Below are 27,176 nucleotides of genomic sequence, written 5' to 3'. Positions count from 1 at the left end.
ATATTCAATTTATAAATATTATTTTTTTAAACAAGTTAGATTTTTTTAAATATAATAATTAATATTAAAAATTAACACAAAAAAGCTACATTTATAATAAAAAAAATAAAAATTATACAAATAGAATGAAAAGTAAACGTAGGACAAAAAGAGCACTTTTTATATAATATTTTGTAAAAAAAAAAAGTATATTTTTATTAAAAATAATATTAATTTAAATTTTAAATAATAAAAAGACAGACCTTATGGCATTGCAAATTTTTTATAGTATAATAGTTATTTGAAATACATTTACCTTAAATACCCGATCGGACTTCAAGTAATTTTGAACAAAAAAGTTGTAACTTCTTGCACTTGTCACCATTAAGCATAATCAAAACTGTGCAAGAAAAGATCATCAAAGAAACTGAACTCACAAAGTGTCCCAAATCACAAGAGGCTGCTAGAACTTTCCGGAACAATAGAGAACCATTCGTTGCACCACAGTCGAAAATCCGATGCAAAAATGTGCCTGCAGAGTCAAGATCCATTATCAGATAATAAACCAGTTGATCATCGAGCAATATACAACAACGAATCAACAGCTACATTTTCCCATCAAGGCAAAACTTTTCCATAGGGAGAATGATGTCGACCAAATACCTGTTTCCGGGGGCCGTTAGGTGATTTTGTGCAAACCAATATTAAGGTCTGAAGAAATGGAGACGAGCAGAGGGAGTGTACAGTGCCATGCAGCTTTGAAGACTCGCCTCTGGTGCGCTCTGATCGTCTGGGATGGCTTGCGCGCGTTGTATCTAATGTCGAATATGTGAATGACAGGGTCAGCCGAGCCGGAGGTTATGTACAGGCCGTTTGGAGACCATGACTGGTTTATCAGGGCAGACTGAGATTCGCTGCTCTCTTGCTTCCATCCGAGTGCATGAACCTCCGATTGCCTCAATCTTGAATCGAACAATCTAAGTTGTCGCTCGTGTGTCCTGCAATTTTTTGCACGATTATATTAGCAGCACAAGTGACAGAACTAGTCGTAAAACTTTGGAGGGGCAAAATATTAGTTTATCTTTTTTCGATTCAAATTTGTCTTTTCTTATTTCTCCAGGTGCAACCGAGTAAACAAAAAGAAAAAAAAAAAATGAATAAAAATTAAATATTTAGAGAAAAATTAACAAAATTACATAAAATCTAATATATTTTACTCAACAAACAAAACCTAAAAGTATAAACCAACAAAACTACAAAAATTTTACTCACTCCATCCAGCCTGAAAGTATAAGTATTTCTATTTTGAATTGTCTAATTACAAAGTAACAATTTCATTAAATATCTAACTTTTTTTTTACAAATACCCTTGCTTTACATCACATCAAAAAACAAAAACAAAAATATCATTACACTACTTTTAACTACCCAATACAATTAAAATACTATTATTTCTTAAATTCCACATAAAAAGTAAATGTTTACTTCGTAGCCGGACAGAGTTAGCATTATTTTTTACACTATAAAATAAAAAATTGGAAGACAAAAAGGGCAAAATAATACAAAATACATAATTTTATTATTTCTTACACTAAAAAATATCTATATTTGGGAGCTAGGGGCAGCTGTGGATATGGCCCTAGCAGCACCTAAAAGTACGGTATAGGCAAGACCATTCTAGCCAAATTTACTTTCAAAATACTGTTTACAGACACTTTCGAAATTTTTGGCATTATTTATCAACAATAATTTTTTTAAAAAAAATCATATTAAATAAATATTTCATCGCACAAAATACCACATAAAATACTCAACCTTTTACTATTCCTAAAAAACTCCGAACTCAAAAAGCCTATATGTAAATGAAGCCATTGACGCTACAAAGTAAAATGCCTATATGTAAATGAAGCCATTGGTCGCTACAAAGTAAAATTGAGCACAATATGAAACCATTGAGCGTAATAAATAATAATTTTACCTAAAAGCTTATAGTAGAACAATACATCGTTAATTACTTATTATATAGCTTCCAATACACCCCCTTATGTGTAAGGTGGAATTACGCCAATCGAACCTTACATATGGGCAATTTTTTATTTGATACCATATTAATTAACCATTTCACCTAAAAATTTAAACTAGTAAGAAAATGCATCATTAATTACATATTATATAATTTTCTACCAAAATAAAACCCGTCATTGCAATATAATGGAAACCATAGAATTAGATTTTAATGGATTCTTACTAATATTAATTACGTAGGAACATGCAGTGGAGGGAACTTACGCTGTCTGAACCATGAAGAGGTTGTTGTCGCACGGATTGGGTAGAACGTTCATGCATTTGCTGTCTGTTTGATGCCGGTAATCGGGTCTTTCTGCTGCTACATCAAACCCAACAATACGCTTGTCTGCACCGGCAGACATTACAACGTCCTTATGGAGCAATCCAGCAACGCCCATTACGGCTGAGGTATGATAATCATTGTGCAATAGCGTTGGTTTCCACAAGTCTTTGCCATCTTTGTCGGACCAAAGGAATACTGCGTGATCACTTCCTCCAGTGACAAAGGGATTTTTATCCCACGGCATAAACATTATACCGTTGATGATGCCTTTAATGTGAGGCTTTTCTTTGAGAAAGCTCAGCTTCGGTTTCTGCATATTACAAATTGAGATTACAAATTTGAAATGTGTAGAAAATAGGCGTGTTTAGTTGAATTCTAAAATTAAAACTTAAAAATGTAAGAATTAAGATTGTCTAGCAATTCTGAAGGAACAGGAATCGGATCCCATTTTCATTTCCATTTCCATTTAGGATGTGTTCTTTTATCAAACTTTACACAATTTCTACTATTCACTAAAAAAATTTCCGCAAAAACATCACATTAAACAATTATTTTTTTTCTATATTATACTAAAAATCAATTTTATATTCAAAACATCACATCAATACCTATTTATATCACATCATACAATTATTCAAATTCAAGATTTTTACTATTCAAATTCCAAACCAAAATCAAAACCTCCAAACAAATACACCTTTAAGATTTCATAAATATTTTTGCATCCCTTTGATTGCTCCCTCAAGACTCAGAAATATGGAAAGATTATGGATAGATAATATATTAGTGATTACCTGTTTACCCTTGTTCATATTCAAGATTGAGACTTGACAATCCCCGTTATCTGCACAATAAACGGAAAAAAGTTTCTTTCCGAGCGGATGCCATGCAATATCTTCAGGCCATCTCTGTTTGCCAGACGGACAATCAGTAGAACTTAATAGATTGGCACTAGATCTGCTCTTTAATGTAATGAGGGCAAAAGAAAAATCCCAAGTCAAAGAATTAACCATACTTAATTGAACTAAATTAAAAATAAATAAAAACATATTTAAATTGAAGAGAAGAGATACAGCTCGGTATATATACAAAATCGAACGTTGCTAATCAAAAGAATGTTAAAAAAACTAGAGATTCAACATAAGACACTTACCCTTTTCCCTCAAGTTGCCACAGATTGACAGCTCCATCTAATGCACTGGCAAAAAATTCACATATGAAAGAGTTATCACCACAAGAGGTTCGACATAAGATCAACTTACATTCTTTTCACTATATATATATACACACACACACATACATATATATAACAATAATACAGGCTCAAGTCCTCTAAATAAGATGTAGAAGTCGTGGGTTTTAAGAGTCGTTGAAGGGGTGGGATAAATTTATCATCATGAAATTTGAAATGAATATCCACCATTAAACAAATTAAGACAAATTACAAACAGAATAGAGTATTTAAAGAAATACCCACCATTAAACAAAAATAAAGCGATTAGAATAAAGAACATCCGACATTTGTTCATCTTTTCTCTATACTTCTCAAGGACCATGTCAAAATTATGAAGGGTATCCAAGCATGCACAACTTTTAATCATTTTTTTTTTTTTTGGAAATACGGAGGAACAAATTACCTGGTCGCAAATAACTGGTCATTAGTGGGACACAAAACTAGACTTCTGGGCTTTCTTTTGTGTTGGCTAGGCAAAATACATCCAGTCTGACAGCTAATGGTAACCGGAGACGAGCTTTTGCTTATTAACTTAATCAAATCTTTATTCTCTACCTGATCTGTAATCAAAAAGTGGAAAACGTGTCATGAAAAGTACAGAGCCAACCTACGCCAACAATCAACAAGCAAGATGAGTAGAATAAACATAAAAAGAACACAAAACCACAGAGAAAGCCCTTAAAAAGAGTAGAGTCAAACCAATTTTTCTTTTTGTTCCTTTTGTTTCAGCATCCATGTTTTCCTTCCCCAAAGATATGCTACAATCTTTTTCAGCTTTCACATCAACAAGAGGCGTTGATGGCGTGGACTGTTGGGCAGAAGTAGAAACTACACTTCCGGATTCTTTTTTCTTTATAAGTTGGGGAATGTTCTGAAATGAAGGAATAATGAGTTGTGGTCGAGAAGGTGTTTGGTTTTGAGAAGCAGAGGACATTGTGGTGTTGTGATGCTGCTGCGACGATGGAGGTAGATGCCGTTTCTCAGAAGTTTCAATTGTCTGGATAGGACATGCAGATCTTTTGACATTGGCTGTTTCTTTCCTATTTGTAAAATTCGGTGAAGCATTTTTACCATTGCATTCTCGAAGACAAGCCAATTTGTTTTGGGTATCTTCCAACCTCTTCTCTGCTTCATCAAGCTGCATTGCAACACCAACATAAACATTAACCGAGGGTTCATCATCCAACAATAAATAAAAATTGCACGACAAGTAGTACCTATGGGATCATCTAAAGGGTGTGTACGTTTGACATACTTTGACTAATTTCTACTATTCATTAATTTTTTTCCCCAAAAACATCAAATCAAATACTACACCATCATTTTTTATTTTTACATTTTTTATATTATACTAAATATTATTTTTACATTCAAAACATCACATCTTATATCACATTATACAACTATTCAAATTCAAAATTTTTACTATTCAAATCCCACTCAAAATCCAAACCCCAAACAACCACACCCTAAAATATTTCCTATTTGCAGAGAATTTCTAAACACTATAGGTGTGTTTCTTTAAGTTTGGATTTGAAAGATTTGGTTTGTGTTTTGTATTTAAATTATATTTGATCTAATGTTGTGTGAAACCAAAAGAAACACCATTATGCACCGTTCGAAATAAAAAATACATTATTTAATCTAACAAAACATCACATAATATTACTATTTAAACAAAACCCAAAATCATAACTCCAATCTCAAACCAAAACAAAACAAGCCCGCATAGTCCAAACAGTAAAAATTACAAAACTTTTGGCAAAGAAACACACAATATACGTCCATTATAATAACACATAGAGCATGTTTATTTAATCAATCAAATAACATGCTGTTAGTTTATTACTTGAGCCGTTAAAACAACATTACATGTACAAAAAATGTGATCGATGCAAGCAACTGGATAGTGCTATCTGCTTATCAAAGATCAAACAAAAGTATGCCACTTAGTTTACATGCTGTGAGATGAACAAATACAAGATGCCACTTAGTTTACATGCTGTGAGATGAACAAATACAAGAAAAACATCTATATATGATTATAAACCCTAATCATCATTTATGGATTTGATTCAACACGACAGAAAATAACATTAATTAAAAGTAAAACATGTGCTTCCCTATCCATCTCCATCAAGTTTCAGCCCTCGAATATCAGTCTCAAAACACAAACCGTTTACAAATGCACCTACACAAATCCAGCAATGAAAGCACCATTACAAAATTACATCAGATAACCTTTCAAAGAACAATGTTCTTTTGTCCATTTTTCAAGATTTTCACTATTCAATTAATTTTCCACTCAAGAAACATCTAATCAAAAACTAATTTTCATTTTTTATAGTATTGTACTTAAAAATAAATTTTACATTTAAAATATAAAATATAAAATCTAACACATGTTTACATCGGATTGAATAACTATTCAAATTCAAAATTATACTTTTCAAAAATCCAAACCCTCGAAGAAACACGCCGAGGGCATTTCTTGGCAAATTTGATCTCAGCCATAAACACTTAAATCCCTAATTGCAGGAAATGTTTACAGTAACTCCCCAGAATAGAGTGATCACAACGAAGCTTCAAAAAAGGGGTAAATCAATGGCGGAACAAGGTACCTCAGATTCGTAGTAAGCAATACGCTGCCGTAGATGCTCAACCTCTTTCCTCCGATGCTCGATGAGCGCCTGTAGCACCAACTCCTCCTCCTTCCGCCTCTGCTCCTCCGCGTTTCTATATCCGTCTGCTTCTTCCGTCTCGTCCTCCGCCGATCCTTCCTCCGGATCCTCCTCCGGATCTTCCTCCGAATCTTCTATTACTTCGATTTTGGGCTTCTTCAGCAGTGAATACCCACTCATCTCCCCTGTTAAAAGTATCCGTGCCGTATTCCGCAGATTCGAGGATTAATGGTTTTGGGGGTGTGTTTCTTGGATGATTTTGCGATGATTTTAGGGTTTATGGAATCGTGGTGGGATGGGCCCTAGTTGGACAGAAAACCCTGGCGCCCGCCATTCCCAAATGTTGTTCTTCTTCGGTTTCCCTCCCTGGCAGAAAACGTAATTGCCGCCCACATTTCAAATCCTGCTGCCACCATTGTTAGTTTCTTATAAAACCCATGTTGGTGTATTAAACCATCGTATTAGGAGATTCTTACGTCATATATTATGGATTTTATTTATTAAGTTCCACAAAATAAATCATATTAGTCTAATCGTGTGTGAACGGCTAAAAGCATTGGACGGTCACATGTTCACCCACAATAACAGGTCATTTTTAGGGGACTAGAATTTTGTAGAATGTTTTTTGCAAATAATATTTTGTAAAAGTTTTTTAAAAAAATTGAATAATTTTTAATTGTTCAAGTAATTAAACACTCAATTTAGATATTTGATTAATTAATTTTTTGAAATAGTTTATTGGATCAAAATGAGGGTGTATTTACTTGCGAGAGATCCGATTTTCAATTTTATTATTCTAATTTTTTTTAAAAAAAATATCAAATCAAATATATATTTTTTTTTTATTGTATTACACTAAAATTAAACGGGTGTATTCAAAATAAAGGCGTGGGATTTGATTTTTTTGATTTTTTTATTTTAGTATTTTAGCTTTTTTTTCGAAAAATATCAAATAAAATATCTATTTTGTTATTTATTATATTATATTAAAATTAGGAGTGTATTCAATTGAGATTTCAATATTTTTTAAAAAATTTTAAAAAGTTTATGATTTATGTGGATTTAAAAGTGTATTTAATTAAAATTTCAATTGATTTTTTTTTATTTTAAAAAGTTATATGATTTATATGGATTTAGAAAATCACAGAGTATATGAGTTTGATGAATTTTAATAATTGATTTAGATGTATTTTTACATATCTTATTGAATTCTTTATGGATTTCATATAATTAAAGAATAACAACCTTTGAAATTTTCATATAAAACAAGCAATCATATGTTATGTGGGACAGAGTAGCGTACTTTATCGATTTTAACTTTTATTAATATATAATTATATAAATTTATATCAAATACAAATTTTATAATTATAATATATTTATAATTAAAGTTATTATATATTATTTTATTTTTATAAAATAAAATTAATTAACAAATAATACTCATGTATAATTATTAATAATGTAAAAATATTATAACATATATAACATTATATTGTATATTTCGAACAAAAAAATCATTATATTGTATATTAATATTTTTAATTTTATTATTTTTAGAGTTATATTACCAAATACCAATGAATATATCAAATTATTTTAATATTTTTTATTAGTTATTATTATTATTTATATAAGTTGTTTTACATAAAAAAAAAAAAAGAAGTAAATATGTATATAAATAAAATAAAAGACATGATTTACGAATTTTGAAAATAATATTAGAATAAATAAGTAAATAAATATAAATAAATAATTCAACGAAAAAATATATAAATATCTATTCTATTTTCACCCATATCAATTGTAGTATCAATGTAATTAAAATTTATCAATTTTGATTTCAATATAATTAAAATTATCAATTTTGGTAGCAATATAAAAATTCATCAATTTTCGTCTTATTATAAACAATTTCAATTAATTTTTGTCATATTATAAACAATTTCAATTAATTTTGGTCCAACCATTAAAAAATTAATGGAAATTGCTGACGTTGATGTAACGAAGTTGACGTGCCAACTGACCGGGAAACTACACGGCAATGTACACATGTTTTCACACGACCATGTATATTTCAGTGTACAATTATATATGGTCATGTTGTTACACGGTCATGTATAACTCTGCACGGCCGTGTAACTTTCTAATTTTGTATAAAATTTTATTTTTTTAATATTTTTAAAAAAAATATTTTGATTTAGAAAAGTTGGTATAGTTAAAATGAAAAAAGTAAATAGTAATTCTAATACAATTAAAATGTATCAATTTTAATTCAAATATAAAAATTGTATGAATGTTTTTTTTAAAGATTCATAAAAAAATTTCACCCAATTATACAATTATTTTTTACTTTTTTTATATTATGAGTATTAAAAATGAATTTTATATTTGATATATGTCTACGTTGAAATTGTATTCAAACGTAAAATAAATTTTTAATATAATATAAAAAAAATAAAAAATAGTTGTGTAATTAGATGTTTGTAAGAGAAAAAATTTGAATGAATAGTAGAATTTTAGGCAAAATATTTCAAAATAATATATCCTATAAATTTTTATATTTGAAGTAAAATTGATACATTTGAATTATATTATGATTACTATTGATTTTTTTATTCTAACTATTCAACTTTTTTTAAATTCAAAATATTATTAAAAAAATATATATAAAAAAATTATACCAAAAAGTAATTTACATGGCCGTGTAGAATTTATACATGATCGTGTAACAAGATGACCATGTATAATTGTACACAGAAATATACATGGTCGTGTGACAACATGATGGTGTATAATTGTACACGGTCGTGTAGTTTCCAAGTCAGCTCCACGTCAACTATGTTACGTCCACATTAGCAATTTTCATTAGTTTTTTAACGGTGTGACCAAAATTTGACTAAAATTAATAAGTTTTTTTATATTGGTACCAAAATTGGTAAATTTTAGTTATATTTAAACCAAAATTATTTTTTTTCCTTATTACTATTATATATTCAGTTTTTTTTTTTTTAAAAAAATATATATATGTATATGTTTGTTTAGGGGTGTGGATTTTGAGTTGGGATTTGAATAGTAAAAATTTTGAATTTGAATAGTTGTATGATGTGATATAAATAGGTATTGATGTGATGTTTTGAATGTAAAATTGATTTTTAGTATAATATAAAAAATAAAAAATATGTGTTTGATTTGATGTTTTGGGGGAAAAAAATGGAATGAATAGAACAAATCTTCACAAATCTCTCAAACAAACACACCCGTAGTATAGAAATAGTAAAAATACTCAAAATCAAGCTTAGTTTTCAATCAAAATTGTTATAAATTTTTTATTTATACAATTCTCGATAAAAAATATATATATATTTTTTAAAATTATATTAAAATATTATTGAATAAAATATTTAATCTCAAATAAAACCAAACAAATTTTAAATTATGGGAGTGAGACAATCTTAATGATATTTTTTTAAAGTGAAAATTTATTTTAAAGATAAAATGTATTATTTGATCGATTTTAAACAATAGAAACAAAAATATTTGCAATATGTAGTTGATACTGCTATGCTATTTATTGACATTCTTAAAGATTTCCAACAACAATCAGATATTGTGTATATCATTACAATAAGGTAACTGAGAATTAGTTGAAACTAACACCATATTAAGTATAAATTTTAAATATAATAAGTCTAAAATATAAGTATCCGGAAATAAAAAGATATGTATAACTGTATATGTATAAATTAAATAAATTTTTTTATTAAAAAAAATAGAAAATTAGCCCCCTTCGATTGAATTCTAGTTCCGCCTCTGCCTCTGCCGATATATTGTCATATTGATAATTGTAAAGAAAATACAACAATAATATATATTTAATATGATATTTTAATATTATATTTATAATATAAAAATATATATTTTAAAAAATGATAATGATTCGTTAATATGTTTTATTTTTATATTATTGTTTTTATTAAAAATTATAATAATATTAGTAAATATTATCATATTATTTATCACGAATACAATAATAATAATAACAACAACAACAATAATAATAATAGTAATAATGATAATTTTAATTTTAATTTTAGAAATCCGTCAAAATCTATACTCGAGAGATTTTTTACTACACAAAATTTTCGTTAGTTTTCTATCAAAATTCAATAAAATTCATAGACTTTAAAAGTCTACAAATTGTTGAATAACTCAATATTTTAAAAGACTTTTGAATACTTTTATATTTAAAAATATTTTAAAAAATCTGTGTTTCCACATTATCAGCAGAGTGTTCCACACTTTGAAAGCACTATCTTCAAGGGTCTGCTAGCCAGTCCGCAATCAAGTTCCACTCCCTAAGCACATGCTGAAGACTGCATACCACAACTTCAACTAACGGTTTTTGAATTTTCTTAGGGTGTGTTTGTTTGGGGGTTTGAATTTTGAGTTGGGATTTGAATAGTAAAAATTTTGAATTTGAATAGTTGTATGATGTGATATAAATAGGTGATGATGTGATGGTTTGAATGTAAAATTGATTTTTAGTATAATATAAAAAATGAAAAATAGGTGTTTGATTTGATATTTTTGGGGGAAAATTTTTGGATGAATAGTGGAATTTAATCCAAATCCATTAAACGAACACACCCTTAGTATGTGTTTGTTTTGGGGTTTGGATTGGATTTATACTATTCATCAAATTTTTTTCCCCCAAAAACATCAAATCAAACACCTATTTTTTATTTTTTGTATTATACTAAAAATCAATTTTACATTCAAAACATCACATCAACACTTATTTATATCACATCATACAACTATTCAAATTCAAAATTTTTACTATTCAAATCCCAACTCAAAATCCAAACCCCAAACAAGCACACCCTTAATTAAAACCAGATGATGGTGTAGGTGCTCATATGAAGACTTAAGCAATCTAATAGTCTCCATACTATCAGAATAAATATGGAAATCATTGATCCATAATGTCGCAGTAAAACTCAATCATATCCAGAGTGCCAACAGCTCGTTAAATAGCACATATGGGGAGGAGGTATTGTACGCGGCAGCCAAGCATTTGGGCAATAGATATGGTTGCAAGTGCATTGAAGCAGAGCATGGTGCCATCTCTCAATGCACGAATTGCATCTGGAGCACATATGGGAATCAACCAACCCTATGTAAAATCAACCAACCCTATGTAAAATCGAATATCATTAGTTGGGAGAACATTCTTCACCAAAAGCTAGAGAAATACCTTCACCTTCTCCGGCACATTAAGCTTCCATAACCTGGCGAACCATTTGTTAGAATATATAAAATTGAAATTCTCTATTTCAATCGCAATAATACGTACATATTTATAGTGATATACAAATCGTCTAAATAAGATAAGAATCCTACAAATATCTTAAATAAGATAACTACCATAAATATAATATATTGCTTCTAAATATATTTTAACACCTCTCCTCAAATTCAAGATATGATGGAACAAACTTGAATTTGTCAGAAGTGACCGAAAAAGATATAGCCGAGATCTTCCACATACGGATTTGAATTCGCCAAGATTTACTGAAAGTGGTGTAGCTGTCTACTGGGTCAAAATCAGAAGCAGAACTCTCAACACCAGTAAAGTTGGAAACACGACTCACTTGTTCACAACGGAACTATAGTCCAAAACAGGACTTGCTCACTCTATAGAGCGAGAGTCGAAAACAGGACTCGCATGCTCACAACAGAGCTAGAGTCGGAAACATGACTTCCTCGCTCTCAATAGAGTTAGAGTTGAAAGTAGACTATGTCAGTGGAATAGTAAAGACGGATACGACGTGAAAATAACAATATGATCGTGCATAAAATATAACTCTAATACCATGTTAGAATATGAAATTGAAATTCTTTATTTCAATCATAAGAATAATATACAAATCGTCTAAAAAGATAATAATCCCACAAATATCTCAAATAAGATATACTATAAATAATATATTTACAAATATATACTCATTTGATCATATATAAAATTTAATAAAAATAAATAATAATAATAATTTTTTTTTTTATAATAAAAAAAATACAAAAACGATAATAATTTTTTTATGACGATAAAAAGAAAAAATGAGCACTACGGACGGGGATATTATTTTTAAACCCTAAAAACTAATCCGAAGAAACCGCTGTAAGACGGAGTGACAGAACGGAGACGACGGAAATCCCGATACAGAATCCGCCGCCGCGACGCATTGCACCGCCGGCCGGGATATTTCCTAGCCAATTTGTTATTGTCCCGAAAACTTCAATGCCACAGCCAATCGGAAGCCGTTGATTGTTAGGATCTCTAATTTATCTCGCTTCTGCGATGGCGAAAGCAAACGATGGCGTTGCTATGGAAATCGACGATCAGAATTCAACCGTCTTCGATCAGATCAGCAACCCTAAATTCTCTATCAACGGTAGGGTTTTTGTGCGCGTGCTGTCGTATGTAGTTTTCGTATCGAAGGGTTTTCTAAAATTTTGCGGCGGAATTTGCAGTTTTGCAGCTTCTGAAATCAGCTCAAATGCAGCACGGGCTGCGGTTCGGTGATTACACCCGCTACCGGTACGATCAATTTCTTACGCTCTGTGTTACATTTCTTTTTTCGGATCTCCCACGGATTGTTTAATAAGTAAATTTCAATCTAAGAGTTCTATCCTTTTAGTTTTCTTTAGTATTTTTGGTGTATAATTGTAACCTGGGAAGCTTATTGAGATGGGAAGATCATGAGAAATGGGTAATTTCTTTAAGATATTGATATTGATGATAATGTGGTTTCAATTTTGGGATTATGTCAATTGAGTTTTCAGGAGGTATTGCACTGCACGGCTGAGAAGACTGTACAAATCACTGAAGTTCACTCACGGACGTGGAAAGTATACTAAAAAAGCCATCACTGTATCCACTGTTACTGAAGTCAGGTAGCTGCTGCCATGATGATGTTGTTCTTGTGTATAACTTTATATATGGTGGCTATCAATTAGTGTGACTTTGCTTATTTTGCTGTGGCAAGATTCTGACATTGTTCTGCTCTTTTAACTTGTATATAATTTTGAGGGCTATCAAGTCATGCTCGTTGTCCTATTAAACAATTATAAAAGATGCTTGTTGTTCTTTTTTGTTTGAAATTTGTTATGATGAGTGGTGGAAACTTCTTGTTGGTTACAGTGTGGAAGCATTTCTAAGTGCTCATTGGTTCCAACAGTTTGGGGATAGATAGACCTATCGATGGAGAAAATATTTATGATTAATTGCTTTCTATATCAGACGATTCGGGTGATAGTCCACTGGATAGACTTTGTTTGGATATTCATTTCAGAAGGTGTATTCGCATGACTAGCCAACAAATGTTTGGATGAGTTATTGGTAGTTACATTGTATCACCGAATGACGTCAGATAAAGAAATGCTGATCTGTGTCGGATACCTTCTTATGGTAGTTTGATTAGTTAAGCAATGGAAGTGATTTTATAATTTGTGAGTTTTGCTACTGAGTGCTCAGTTGATACAAAATTATTGATTGTATATACCATTGTGTACTGTAGAACTCAGTTATACGCAAATTTGAAATACAACCAATTATGCTTCTTGGGTGTCGATAAGGATTGCAAATAATGCTGTTACAAAGAAATATATTGGTCTCTCTCTTCAGCTACATCTGGACTGCTATATAACTTACCATTTCAATGAAGGCCTCTATTCATTCAATATATACAAATCAAACTATTCCGCGTTCATTCACAAAAAGAAAATGTTATTTGCTTATTCCAATTAGTACCTTTGAATCCTCACCTCAACACCTACTCTCTGCACCTGCTAAATCTTGATTGAGTCCAGTCGTTATTACCCCATTGACACCTGTCATTTATATTGCAGTACATGGTACATTTAGCTCACTAGAAGTATAGTTACTATAGTTTCTGCATTTGTTTTGTCAAATTAAAATAGTTCAGAATGTTGATTCTTGCTTTCTGGGTTAATGCATCTGGAATTCTTGATCTTGTTTAGGTTTCTCCATTTGGTTCTTTATACCGCTGAAAGAGCTTGGAGCCATGCAATGGAAAAGAAGACACTGCCTGATGGTCCAAATGCCCGTCAGCGGAACTACCTCATTTGCAGGCTGAGAAAAGCTGTAAAATGGGCTTCCCTTTTCCAAGAGTTGTGCGCTGTAAAGGGTGATTCAAGAACATCTCTGGAAGCAGAGGTATTATTTGCTTGTTATCTTCTGCCACTGCGGCTATTTGTGATATCTTATTCTGATTTTCATAAATACCTTTTATTAACAACAATCATTTATCCCTTACCATACATATTTTTAATGCGATGCCATTGTTACATATCTAGTAGTTGTGCAGTGTGGCCGCAACTGCGGTAAGCTCTCTATGGCATGATGTTATAGTGCTGTATCCTTCTGTTGTCATCTTTCTATATTTTTTCGAGCATTGTGTCATCGTTTTATCGTATATCTTATTTAATTATTTTTATAACATTTGGAAACCAAAACTGCTAGAGTTCCCCAAAATTTGCTATTACCTTTTAGTAGCTTGTCACACAAATATCTTTAAATAAAACCCTGAATGTTTCTAAAGCAACAAGTGCCACTTCGATGCAATCTTGGTTGCATAATCATGTTATGTTTATTTTGCAGGCATACGCCTCTTATATGAAGGGTTATTTGTTATTTGAGCAAGATAAGCACTGGGATGTTGCATTGAAGTGCTTCAAAAGTGCTAGGTATATTATAATTTTGGCAAAGTACATTCTTCATTATGAAGACCAATTAAGCTTACTGGAAAATGTTTTATCATTTGTTGTCTCTATTATTCTTAACTTGCTAGGGCTGTTTATGAGGAGCTTGGGAAGTATGGTGACCTAGAAAACCAAGTTCTGTGCCGGGAGCGAGTTGAGGAACTTGAGCCAAGTATACGGTATTGCCTGCATAAGATAGGGGAGTCAAATCTACAGGCTTCAGAACTAGTCCACATAGGAGAAATGGAAGGGCCTGCTCTTGATCTGTTCAAAGCGAAATTGGAGGTAAGTCCATCTTAAGTATTAACACTATGCTTCGTTTTCCAAGTAAGATGTGTTGGTGCTCCCTGAAGCTAGGTTATGGGTGTACCATTTTCGTTACATCTTGGTTTCTCTTCATTGCAGGCTGTCATGTCAGAGGCTCGATCGCAGCAGGCTGCATCAATGACTGAGTTCCATTGGCTAGGTCATAGATTTCCTATCTCAAATGCAAAGACTCGGGTGTCCATACTTAAAGGTATAAAATCTGATTATCATGGCTTAAAGTACAATTGACCAATTAAACATTGATTTCCTATCTCAGTGAAACTTCTGTATACCCAAGCTCAATATGTGCGTGCTAAATTTTGATCAGCCCAGGAATTGGAGAAAGATATCAGTGGTCCAGCAGCGGATTCATTTCCTGCAGAGAAGAAACTGCTCATATTTGACAAAATTTTTGCTGCTTACAATGAGGCTAGGAGCTACATACGAAATGACTTGGTATGTGTTCATTTAATTGTGAAGAGATTAAGAAAATTTCTATCTGCTGTTTTATGGTTATAACTGTGTATTGAGCTTGAGGTATTAATGGAAGAAGGTAATATATTCGGTGACTAGTTAGCGAACATTTTTTTACTTGCAATATATTCATATGTTGCAATATGATCTGGTGTATTTTGTTGCAGGCTACAGCTGGCAATTCAGAAAGCATGAAAGATGACCTTAGCAGTCTTGACAAAGCTATCGGTGCAGTCTTAGGGAAGAGAACCATTGAACGTAATCAGTTGCTAGTCAGCATCGCTAAAAGTAAGCTCAATAAGATTCGTAATGACAAAAATGAAAAAGTTACAAAGCCTGAGGAGCTTGTCAGATTATATGATCTCCTGCTACAGGTTAGTGGCTGTTTGGTTCCCACCATTTTATGATCGTATTGATTGTCATATTTATAGGCCTAGTTTCTTTTTGGCTTTTTACTGTATTAGTGAGTCCACTGGCTGAGATACTAATGCAAAGATAATGCTGACATAAACTCTTTTTATGTAGAACACAAGTGATCTTTCTGATTTGGTTAGTTCTGGAAGAGATCAAAATCCTGAAGAAGTGGCATTTGCTGAGGAATGTGAACTAAAAAGTTCTGCTTTCCGTGCAGAAAGGTTTGCAAGTTCATTCATTTGTCAGATCTTCATGTCTTTGTTGGCTGTTCATTTGCTGAGACCACCAGATCTTGATATTGTTTTGATTGAAATGAAATCTATTTGTCTGCTGATCCTAGCTAAATTTTATGTAGGCTTTTCTTTAAGATTATTATCATACCTTTTTGTAGTAAAGGTCGTAATCCAATTGATTATTATAGTGTTGTTCACCTTTCAAACATTTATTGAGAAAATTGTCGGTATGCCCGTTTCATCAACATAAGTTATACCAGCTTTCTACCTACCTGATTTTCTTTCTATTATTTCTTGAACTGTTATATATTTATAATTATATATATATATTACTTTTTCCTTTCTAAAAACATATATATGTTGACTTGATTTTTACCTAATGTTTTTTTAAAATTCTACTGTCTATGCAACAAGCTATGATAACCTATTATCTTTTATTCTATAAAACGTCATAGTTGTTGGTTCATAGCTATTTGCTATTCATTAATGGGATGTTTGGTATACAATTTTAAAGACGGAAACCTAGAGGAATTTTCCTAAACCATGTTTGGTATGTGATTTTTAAATGGGATGGAAATGACATGGACTCCATTAAGCCCAGGTATAAAGGAACATCAAATCCTTCTTAAACCAAGGGATTTGATATTCCTTCAACTATTCCGTGGTTTAAAAAGGAAAATGTTTCTAATCTCGAATTTATTTATCCGTAGCATTAACTGATGATACTTAATTATATTATTTTTCAATGATGCATGGTAAATAGAAGTGACAGCCTATTTTACTGCATATCAAATAAAGCCTTGAACTTTCCATTCGATTTTCCATTTCCATATACTATCTTATATTTCTTCGGTATGCTTACCATAACATGGTACCAAACATTCCCCGAGGTTTACGGAGTGTATTTGTTCTGATACCGGGCCTCTGCAACAATTGGTACAGGTGCTTTTATTTAGCCAGATCCTACAGTTTTGCTGGAAAGAGAGCTGAAGCCTATGCTTTGTTCCGCCATGCTTGTTCTCTGGCAGATGCTTCTCTTGAGAAGCTTCATAGAGCGAGCAATGCCGATCAGGTTTGCAGTGACAGGCTTCTTTTTCTTCAAAAATTTTCATCACTTCCTTCTTTTGGTGCTTGCCGATCTTTGATAGCTTTGGTGGTGTGGTGGCAGTCATACCTTATTTACTCTTTTTCCTTTTTATATATGTTCGCTGAGGCACCTAGCTGCTTACGATGGTTTAGAAGATTTACAAAGTTAGGATTTCATTAGGATTGCAAGATTATTTGAAATGTTTACCATATTTATTTGAATTTTTTGTCTTAACATATACCTATTATCTTAATGAATACTATGATTTAAGACTTTTGAGGTGTTGTAAGTTTTAACACTTATGCCGATGTTTTAATATAGATATTGAGATGGGTTTTCTGTTAATAAGAAACACTCTTGCTCGATCAATCTTTATCCCATATACTACAATATGATCGTACTTTGATATTTACCTATCCATAACTTCTTTCATATTTATTCTATGAATGGATGTTTAATTTAGTCACTTCTGTATGTGTCCCATTGTGTTAATGCAAATCTAAGTCCTCATCTACTTTATTGCTCTGACAGGTCACCATCAATGAATTGAAAATGCTTTCTAATGATTGTCGATCCAATAGTTGCATAGAGCATGCAATTGGAATTATGGAGGAGGAGAAAGCTCCAGAAAATCTATCGAAGAAGATTTCGAACATATCACTGACAGGAAATGATAAGAAGGTAATCGAGATTTCTTTTTTACATTTGAAGCCATAAATCTTCAAACTGAGCCGTTACATACCTCCAATAAATTGTGCTCTTCATGTACCAACCAATCACCTTCCGCTATTTAAATTATTGATTTTATTAATGTTTTTGTTTTTAAAAATATACATGGCGGAAGGTGATAGTTGGTACGCAAAGGGCACAATTCATTGGGGTAGGGATGGCAATGGGTAGGGTATGGGTCGGGTATGAACATGGTTCGCCGTCGCGGATCGGCGTCGCGGATCGACCTTTACCGTTCCAGATACGTCGCGGCGTATCGGTCGCGGTGTATCGGTCAAATATCGGCCTATATGATTTTTTTATATAAAATTTATATTTTTTCAAAAAAATAATAAATAATTAATTAAAATACATCAAATTATAAATATAATTAATTTAAAAATATATATTATTGAAAAAATATATTATAATTTATAATAGATCAAAATTTAAAATGAATAATATTTCAACTAAATTAGCGGATATATATATAAATGTAAATGCTAAATTTTATGTTTTGCATATTGTCATTATACTAATAAATTTATTTTAATAACAAAATGATGTACCTTGTGTCCGTCAATGTCAAGATTTCATCTTTATCATCTGCATTATATAAATAAAAATAATTAGAAAAAAAATACAAATAAAATTTTATAAAATGTTCAAACTACGTTTATACTAAATATTTATACTTACCATTCAATACCATGTGGAATGTCGTGGAGGTTCAAAATCATTTTCATCTGGATTCATATTGCTTGGATAAGGAGAGATGTTCGAACCATATTGATTTTCTCTGAATGAACCCCTTCCATATACATCAAAACCTCGATATTCTCTATTATCATTGCTTCTGCTTGATGAACCATAATTTTGTCTACGATCATCAATACTACCCGAACCAGATGTAATCCCTCCGTAATATGTTCCAACTGGTTGGTTGGATCCAAATATAGGAAGATTGGCTGAATCCTGAAGATGTCTGGGTAGATTAGATAAACCGTATCCTGAGTAATAGGGATTATGATATGCATTTGGTTGGTCCCACTCCTGTCTCCCCAATCTATTACTCGAGCTATGAGAAGAATCTCCATAGGAATAACCTATATTCAAGTCTTGCATATGTTCGTGAACTCCAGAATATCTCCTAGTATCTGAAAAATTTGAAGCATCGGCTTCACTTGAAAATTCTGTTAAACTATTTAGAAAATCTCTTTGAGCTTCTATACCAGGACGATATCCATGATCAGTGTCTTGGGTAGCATAATAATTTTCATTTCCTTGAGCCCATCCCATATCACTTGAGTATCGGCTATCCCTGTAGCTCCCACTACCACCACCACCACCACCACCACCACCACCACCATCATCATCATCATCATCATCATCATCATCATCATCATTGTTATTATTCTTATCTTCACCATTAGTCGATGAAGATGAAGATTCCAATATGATTGCTTTTTTTTTTCTTGGCCGTATTTTTGTTTTCTGATTTTTTCTCTTTCGCCTTCTTTTTTCCATCAGCTATAAATTGAGATAAAAGCATATCACTGTCATGATCATTATGCTCACTTTGACCTCGATCTCCACTTTCTTCAATAGCCTCATCCAACCAATTCAAATCACTATCACGAATAAGTGGAGATTCATTTTCTCTAACCCATTCATCTAAAATATCATTTTCATCAAAAATATGATTCAAATCAATTGGGTCATAAAAATCGTCTGTGTCTGTCCTTTGCATAAAATTTTTTACCCGAAGACGCATGTTGTAGTGGACATAGACTAGCTTATGCAGTTTCTCAATAGCTAATCTATTCCGAAGTTTAGTATGGATCAAAGCCCACGTACTCCAATTCCGCTCACAACCCGATGATGTGCAAGTTTAACTCAAAACTTTTAATGCAATTTTTCTTAAATTAGGAGCTTCATCACCGTACATATTCCACCAGTCAGCTATTAAAAATAAATAAAAAATTATTAATAATGCGACATTTTATAACAAGTATATTTAAAAATATAATTAAATGATAAATTTCATAATACATACCTGTTAAAGATGTAGATACAGCTCTAATAGCAAGTGCATTTCCAAACTCTCCAATTTTGTTAACAAATATGTTTATCTATAGACAATATAATAGTAAAATTATTAGAAATTAATATATATATATATTTATATATTATTTATAAATTTCACATAATTTACCTCATTCATAGCCTTTACTTGTATATCCAAATCTGGCTCGAGTCTTTTGATAACTTCTTTTACTCATTTTCGAACCTCCGATGAATCAAATTCACAAGTGCCGGAGTATTGAAGACCAGGATTTAAAAAATAAGCTGCATGAAATGTATATAAAATTAAAAAATAAAACAAACGATTAGCACAATATAAAAACAAAAGAATAACAAGAATAGTTACCTGCTGCATGCAAATCTTGATGCAATTGATTATACCATCTTTCATCGATGATATCCCAATATTGTTGAAAATCTTTCACCGCGGTTTTTATTGCCATTTTTGCCCTATCCATTGCCTCATAAATGATAGGTAGTGTAGGTTTTTTATCTTGATCAACTACTTTTAAAACCTTCACTAAGGGTTCCATGACCCCACAGACTCGGCGTATCCGTTTCCAAAATCTTTCATTCAAAATCAAGTCTGATATATCTCCGGCTTCATGTCTTCTCCTCGAGGTATTATTGTACTCAACCCATTCTCTAGAAGTACACATTCTTTTCAAATCGGTTGCATATCTCAGAAGACTTTCCATTGCAACAAACTCGGTTGCAAATCTTGTTATGCCTGGTCGCAACAGATCTCGGCCATTCGTATATGTTTTCATCAAATTAACCACTTTATCACTGTTGTATATAAATCCTGTAATTCTTCTGGCTTCTTTTATCGTATCTTTCACTGACAATATATCTCCGATGTCTTCTAACATCAAATCAATGCAATGCGCTGCGCATGGAGACCAAAAAATGTGCTTCCTTTTCCTCATCAGTTTTTTCCCAGCCGCCTTCATACTAGCTTCACTATCAGTTACAATTTGTACAATATTGTCAACCCCTACTGATTCCACCACCTTATCCATTAGGGTGTAGACAAAGTCCGCAGTCTTAGCCTTATTTGTACAATCAACCGAACTGTGATATATCATATCTCTATCACAGTACACCATAAAATTTATGATTGGATGTTTTGTACGAGTACTCCAACCATCACACATAATTGTACATCCGTATGTTTTCCATTTCTGCTTTAAAGAATCAACATACTGTACAACTTCTTGCATCTCCTCGTTTAAATATTCACCACCAATTTGTTTACCAGTAGGTCCTTTAACTCCAGGTCCAACCGATGCAATCGTGTCAATCATCGTTTGGTAGTAAGGACCACTATCGGCAGCGTGAAATGGTATTGCATTAAAATGAAAAAATTTCGAAATTGCTCTACCCACTTTTTTTGCATTATCTTTTGAAAACATATTTTTCAAAGACTTATTCTTCGATTGAAACATGTATGGATCAAGTTTTTTTTGATGCAAACCTTCTGTCTTTTTCATAGAGCTTTCGAAAAAATTTCTTTTATTTCCTTTTGTATTCGAGCTGCTTCCTCCTACAAAGATAAAAAAAAAAAAAGCATATGATCATATATGGTTGTTATCTCAAAAAAAATATACTAATATTTAAATATATTTTATAAATTTAATAAATATACCGGCTTTAAAATTCAAGCTTGGTAGATCTCCGGAAACAGAATGTCTACGCTGCTGCTCCATAAATTCCATATTTCTGCTTTCAGCCATTGCTTTTTTTAAGTGTTTTCTTTCAAGAGCATCTATCTCATCTTCATTTATTTCAAAAACTTCATCTTCTTCCTCATCAGAATCATCTTCCAAACGAATGGAATTTTGCAATGCTTCTAACTTTTTTTTATGTGCTGCTCGCATACTTTTTCCTTGGATCAAGTGTTTTTTTAATAACTCTCTTATTTCTTTTGGAGCTCTCGTGCATGCTTCAACTTGACCTGTAACATGTGCTATATGTTGTTTCATCCTAGTAATTCCGCCGTGAACAATTTTACCACAATAATTGCATTTTGCTTGTTTTCTATCATTGCTGATAGGAGTAGCATGATCCCAACCAATATCTCTGTGCGGTGCCATTTTACACAAACTCTGTAATTGAATAATACAATTGTTAAAATATTTATAAATAGTAATTCATTAATTAAATAGACAAATTATATATTAGTTTATTAATAAATCAAACTTATACAAAAATTTAAGTAGATAACTAATTTGTTTATATAAAAAATATAGTTAAAATATTAATTTTTTACAATAAATTTACAATTAATACAAATTTTGTCTAAAATAATATTAATTTTAAATAATAAGATTATAAGTTATTCTAAAATATTAATTTTAATGAACTCAATTTATATAGATTAAATAAAAATTAAATACAATCCAACACAATTAAACTAAATTTATCAATAAATTAAACAAATTATTCTAAATAATTAAATCTAAAATAATTAAACTTATAAATTAAATAAACAAATTAATAAAAAATAATTCAAATTTATAAATATTTAAATTAATTAAAATAATATAATAATTAAATTTACCTTCCTCCTTTCTTTCCCTCCCCCAGAACGCAGAACCCTCCCCCTCCCCCACGATTTCGTTCAGACGCGAACTTCCCCTCCCCCACGATTTTCTTCACCGACGCGAACGCAGAATCCTTCCACTTCTTCTTCCCCTCCCCCACAATTCTTCTTCAGACGCGAACGCAGAACAGAGGTCTTTCCTCCACGATTCTTCTTCAGCGCACTGGTAAATGTTTTCTTCTCCGATCTGATCGAATTGAGATGAATTGTTCGAATAATATGAATAAAAAGTAGAAAATCGGTAAGAATAAGATTTATAATGGGTTTTATAGATAAGATATGAATGGATGGGAAAATTTTGGGCAAATATCGGATATTTTTTACGAACCGGAACGGTCCTGACCGTTCCGGTTCCGGATCGGCCGAGTCGGACCGGACTCGGCCGATCCGGCGAACCATGGGTATGAATGGACCTGTGACCCTACCCAGACCCTAATGTACTCGGACCCGTATGTATCTTGGAACCTACCTGTGATGTACCCGGACTCGCCAAGCTTACCTAAAAAAATATCTATTTATTTCAAAAAATAAATTAAAAATATATACGACAAATATAAATTTTCACCCATAACGGCCTCACCAACCCTAATAATAATAATAATAAAATTTATTATTTAACTAATTGGGTCCGGGTCGGGTAGGGACTGCCATTAAACTCGGGACCGACCCTAAAGAAACTATTTTGGACCCGCCCCGCCCCAAAAATTTATTAAAAAACCCGACCCATATCCGATCCAATACTCATAATTGAACCCGGCCCCAAATAAATGGGTAGGGTCCGGGTCGGGTCTTGGGTCTACACCTACCCATTGCCATTTTACATAGGGCTAGGATAACTGAATCTACTCGAAACCTAGTTTTGATCATTTTTTTTATTAGAAACAACCTCCCTCCCATGCACAAGCACAAAAATTATTTCCTGTTTACCTATACATGTTAACCTTTTATTTCCATCGGGGCTTTCGTTTTTTGTTTTTTTTGCGTTTCTTATTAAAAAGTTGGTTTTACATGTTTGTATGCACACTTTTCTTCAGCTCGAGAAACTGCTCATGGAGAAACTGGAGACAAACGAATCAGCTGTGGGGGATCCAACCGGGAAGCTAATCCCTCGCATCGAAGCCTTCCCACCCGCCTTCCAAACAGTTCCCGGCAATCCAATTGTGCTCGACCTCGCCTACAATTCAGTCGATTTCCCACCCCTCGACCACAGGATGAAGAAGGAAGTTAAGGGATTCATGAGCAGGCTCTGGGGATGATCTCAGACTCAGAATCCATCGGCGATCGAGCATCTTATTGGTACAATTCTGTGCTTTGAAACTGTCAGAAAAATTTTAATTTAAATCTTCGAAATTTTTACCCTCTAAGATGGGTATCGTATAATTTCTTGATGCATATTTTACTGTTGTGGATTGTCTTAAATTGGACCGTTAACTATTAGTTTGTGTTTGTTCGTGTTCTACCTTTGAATTTTTTTTGAATAGAAAATAGTCTATTGCGGTTATATTTAAATTTGGAATGAAGACTAGTAGTTGGTATTTTAATTTATTAATTCTTTTATTGTAATATTGTTTGGATTGCTTTGCAGGATAGTGATGTAACTGTGTTATAGAAAAAAATGTTCATATGTATCCGCGAGGATGACTGATGGTGCAGGGGTTTAAATTCTTCAACTTCCACATAGTTGGCCTAATATAATTTGCCTTATCGATTATAGTTTGTAGACAGTAGGTCCAACCGAAAGACGGGTTTCCAATTATCTAAATAATTAATAAAATAAAACAAATGAAAATGACTAAAATAATCACATTTTGATTTGTAATTCTCCCTCCGTCTTAATGTTATAGTTTTGTTTATCATTTTTGTCTGTTCCAAAATAATAGTCTTATTTATATAAATAATCGTATCACCGTAAAATTACTTATGTTTTTTATCTATATTTTTACTGACTATCATATTTATGGGACGGAGGGAGTAGTTATTTGATACAGACATATATATATATATATGTTTATATGAAAATTTTAAAATAAATTTAATTTTAAGATTTTTTAGAACAATAGAAAATTAGGGTGTTTATATAGAAATTTTAAAATAAATTTAATTTTTTTAATTAAGGGTGTGTAGAATAGAGAATTCAGTTTAGAAATATAAAAAAAAAATGAATGGATTGGACAAAAATAAATGATTAATCTAACAAAAGAGAGTTTTAGCTAGTGAGAATTATGAAAAAATATTTACGGTGATTTTTTTAAAAAACAAAAAATTATAGAAGTTTTGTTAGACCATATTTTAGTATAATTTTTTTAAAAAAAATTGTAAAAACTTAAATAGATAAATTTAAAATAATTTTTAAAAAACTGAAATAATATAATATAAATAATTATAAAAATTAAATAGTAAAAAAAATAAAAAAATATATATGCAACATCGTTTCCTCTGTTTATCTGAAATGTTTTATTTCTACCTTCATTTATCTGACTCAAACAAACAAAGAAATGAAAACATTTCCATTTTTCTACTCCTAAATTCCTGCACCAAACACACCCTTAATGTAATTTATATTAAACATAATACTTTGCTTTTTTTTTTTTTTTAATATATTAATTTAAATAAAAAGCAAATATTCCATGTATTTTAAAAAAATTATTATAATATCAAAACCCAAAAAATAGGGAGTAATAAATAAACGGATAATTGGTCTGCCCTCCTTACAGGTAACGTGCCTTTAGAATATTTTTAAATGCTTCCAAATTTATTTTATATACTTATAACACATTCGGCTTAAATTTGTCCATGTAGTTCCGAATATTCGGTTTACCAGTTTTCGAACCGTTTGTTACGGTTTATATATTTATCAAAGTGCGAACTGTTGGTTCAAACTGCCGGTTTATGATTTCAACAGGCGGTTCCGCCATTTTTTATTTTTTTATTTTTTAAATTTTGAACTTGCACGCTGGCTGCGACGATTGATTGACGACCGTAGATTATGGAATGTTATGGGCGGGCAACTATAGGGGTGAGCAAAATATTCGAAATTAAAAAATTCAATCCAAACCAAAACGAAATTTAAAATTTGGTTCGGATTGAATTTTTTACAAATTTTGAATTTTCGGATTGGATCAGTATACTTAAAATCCGAACCAATCTGAAATCCAAAATATAACATTTTAATATATATTTTTTATTATATATATTTAATATTTTATTAGAAAATATTATATTTTAATATAAAAACACTCAAAATTATTAATTATATTTTGATATATTTACTTTTATATATTATATATATTTAATATTATAAAATAATAATAAAATATAAAAGAAATATATAAATTAAAAATATTTAAAATTTCGGATTTTTCGGTTTGGTTCGAATTTTTTAGTTCGAATTTCAAATTTCGGTTATTTCAGTTCGATTCGGATTGATTTTTTCAAAATTTTGGATTTTCGGATTGGTTCGAATTTGTAAAAATTCGAATCGAAAATCCAAATGCTCACCTCTAGGTGACGACAGTGAAATAGAAGAAAGAAGAAAGAATAAAAAAAAAATTAAAAAGAAAAAAAAAACGAAAACAATAAAATAAAAATGAGCTTTTGCAACTACAGCCTGCTTAGTGTTTGTAGAATGTGAAGAGTGGATGCTTAGAACTGAAATTGTATATTACAATATACTTGTAATTAAAATTATTATATATAATTAAATTGTTATACAAATAAAGAAATATTAATATTAATAAAAATAAATAATTATTAATTATATAATAATAATAATATACATTATTTTGTATATTTATATTTTAGATTTTGTATTTCTTATCATACAATTATATTTAATTTAAACTATCTCAATATCTAATACACATCAATTTTTTAATTGAATATATAAAGAATATATTTTGCAATTTTTCTTAATTTTCTACCTCACTTCACAATAAAATATGATTCTAATTATTATTTTTATTTATTTATTTTTTTAAAGATACATAAATAAAGGTACACATAATGTAAATAGAGGTATATAAGTGAGATACTTAAGTAAAGTAAAAAATAATATAAGTAGAGCGGAACAATTATAAGTATATAAAATAACATTAAGAGTATTTACATATATTTTAGGAGTACATCAAATTTATATTATATAAATAAAAAGAAAAATATGAAATAACGATTAATATTAAATTAAATAGGTAAAGGAGGGAACGGAAATTAATTTTTTTATAATAGAGACTGAAT

At 31.0% G+C, this 27,176-nt stretch overlaps 4 protein-coding genes across 8 annotated transcripts; 1 reads left to right on the top strand and 3 right to left on the bottom strand.

Moving 5' to 3' along the window:
* Positions 1–243: 243 nt before the first annotated feature.
* Positions 244–6,645, bottom strand: LOC127262962 (uncharacterized). 4 transcript variants are annotated; one of them, XM_051291835.1, is made up of 9 exons: positions 6,185–6,323; positions 4,635–5,754; positions 4,263–4,560; positions 3,967–4,123; positions 3,483–3,527; positions 3,124–3,286; positions 2,269–2,639; positions 643–977; positions 244–511 (listed from the first exon to the last, which is right to left on the bottom strand). In XM_051291835.1, exons 2-8 carry the CDS (start codon positions 4,743–4,745, stop codon positions 659–661), a joined length of 1,464 nt encoding a protein of 487 aa, XP_051147792.1. In that variant the 5' UTR covers positions 4,746–5,754; positions 6,185–6,323; the 3' UTR covers positions 244–511; positions 643–658. The 4 variants fall into 4 exon arrangements, with proteins under 4 accessions (XP_051147792.1, XP_051147793.1, XP_051147790.1 ...); XM_051291836.1 differs by having other exon boundaries at positions 4,635–4,701; positions 6,185–6,310; XM_051291833.1 differs by having other exon boundaries at positions 4,263–4,701; positions 6,185–6,645.
* A 5,747-nt stretch (positions 6,646–12,392) lies between these two features.
* Positions 12,393–24,506, top strand: LOC127263019 (uncharacterized). Its single transcript, XM_051291935.1, has 13 exons — positions 12,393–12,702; positions 12,782–12,848; positions 13,094–13,204; positions 14,291–14,486; positions 14,931–15,016; positions 15,121–15,316; positions 15,437–15,548; positions 15,666–15,793; positions 15,979–16,185; positions 16,337–16,446; positions 17,401–17,530; positions 18,077–18,226; positions 23,978–24,506. Exons 1-13 carry the CDS (start codon positions 12,609–12,611, stop codon positions 24,197–24,199), a joined length of 1,809 nt encoding a protein of 602 aa, XP_051147892.1. The 5' UTR covers positions 12,393–12,608; the 3' UTR covers positions 24,200–24,506.
* Positions 18,526–20,140, bottom strand: LOC127263020 (stress protein DDR48-like). 2 transcript variants are annotated; one of them, XM_051291937.1, is made up of 3 exons: positions 18,953–20,140; positions 18,823–18,859; positions 18,526–18,560 (listed from the first exon to the last, which is right to left on the bottom strand). In XM_051291937.1, the coding sequence occupies exon 1, from the start codon at positions 19,778–19,780 to the stop codon at positions 18,956–18,958; it is 825 nt and encodes a 274-aa protein (XP_051147894.1). In that variant the 5' UTR covers positions 19,781–20,140; the 3' UTR covers positions 18,526–18,560; positions 18,823–18,859; positions 18,953–18,955. The 2 variants fall into 2 exon arrangements, with proteins under 2 accessions (XP_051147894.1, XP_051147893.1); XM_051291936.1 differs by lacking the exon at positions 18,526–18,560 and having other exon boundaries at positions 18,735–18,859.
* On the bottom strand, positions 20,474–21,377 carry LOC127263021 (uncharacterized). The gene is made up of 2 exons (XM_051291938.1): positions 20,685–21,377; positions 20,474–20,602 (listed from the first exon to the last, which is right to left on the bottom strand). Exons 1-2 carry the CDS (start codon positions 21,358–21,360, stop codon positions 20,532–20,534), a joined length of 747 nt encoding a protein of 248 aa, XP_051147895.1. The 5' UTR covers positions 21,361–21,377; the 3' UTR covers positions 20,474–20,531.
* Positions 24,507–27,176: the final 2,670 nt, after the last annotated feature.

The sequence above is a fragment of the Andrographis paniculata genome, unplaced genomic scaffold (assembly GCF_009805555.1).
Source record: "Andrographis paniculata isolate CXL003 unplaced genomic scaffold, ASM980555v1 Contig66END, whole genome shotgun sequence".
In the NCBI taxonomy this organism is placed as follows: Eukaryota; Viridiplantae; Streptophyta; class Magnoliopsida; order Lamiales; family Acanthaceae; genus Andrographis; species Andrographis paniculata.
The sequence above is the reverse complement of the archived record's forward strand: the minus strand, read 5'-3'. Positions and strand labels throughout refer to the sequence as shown.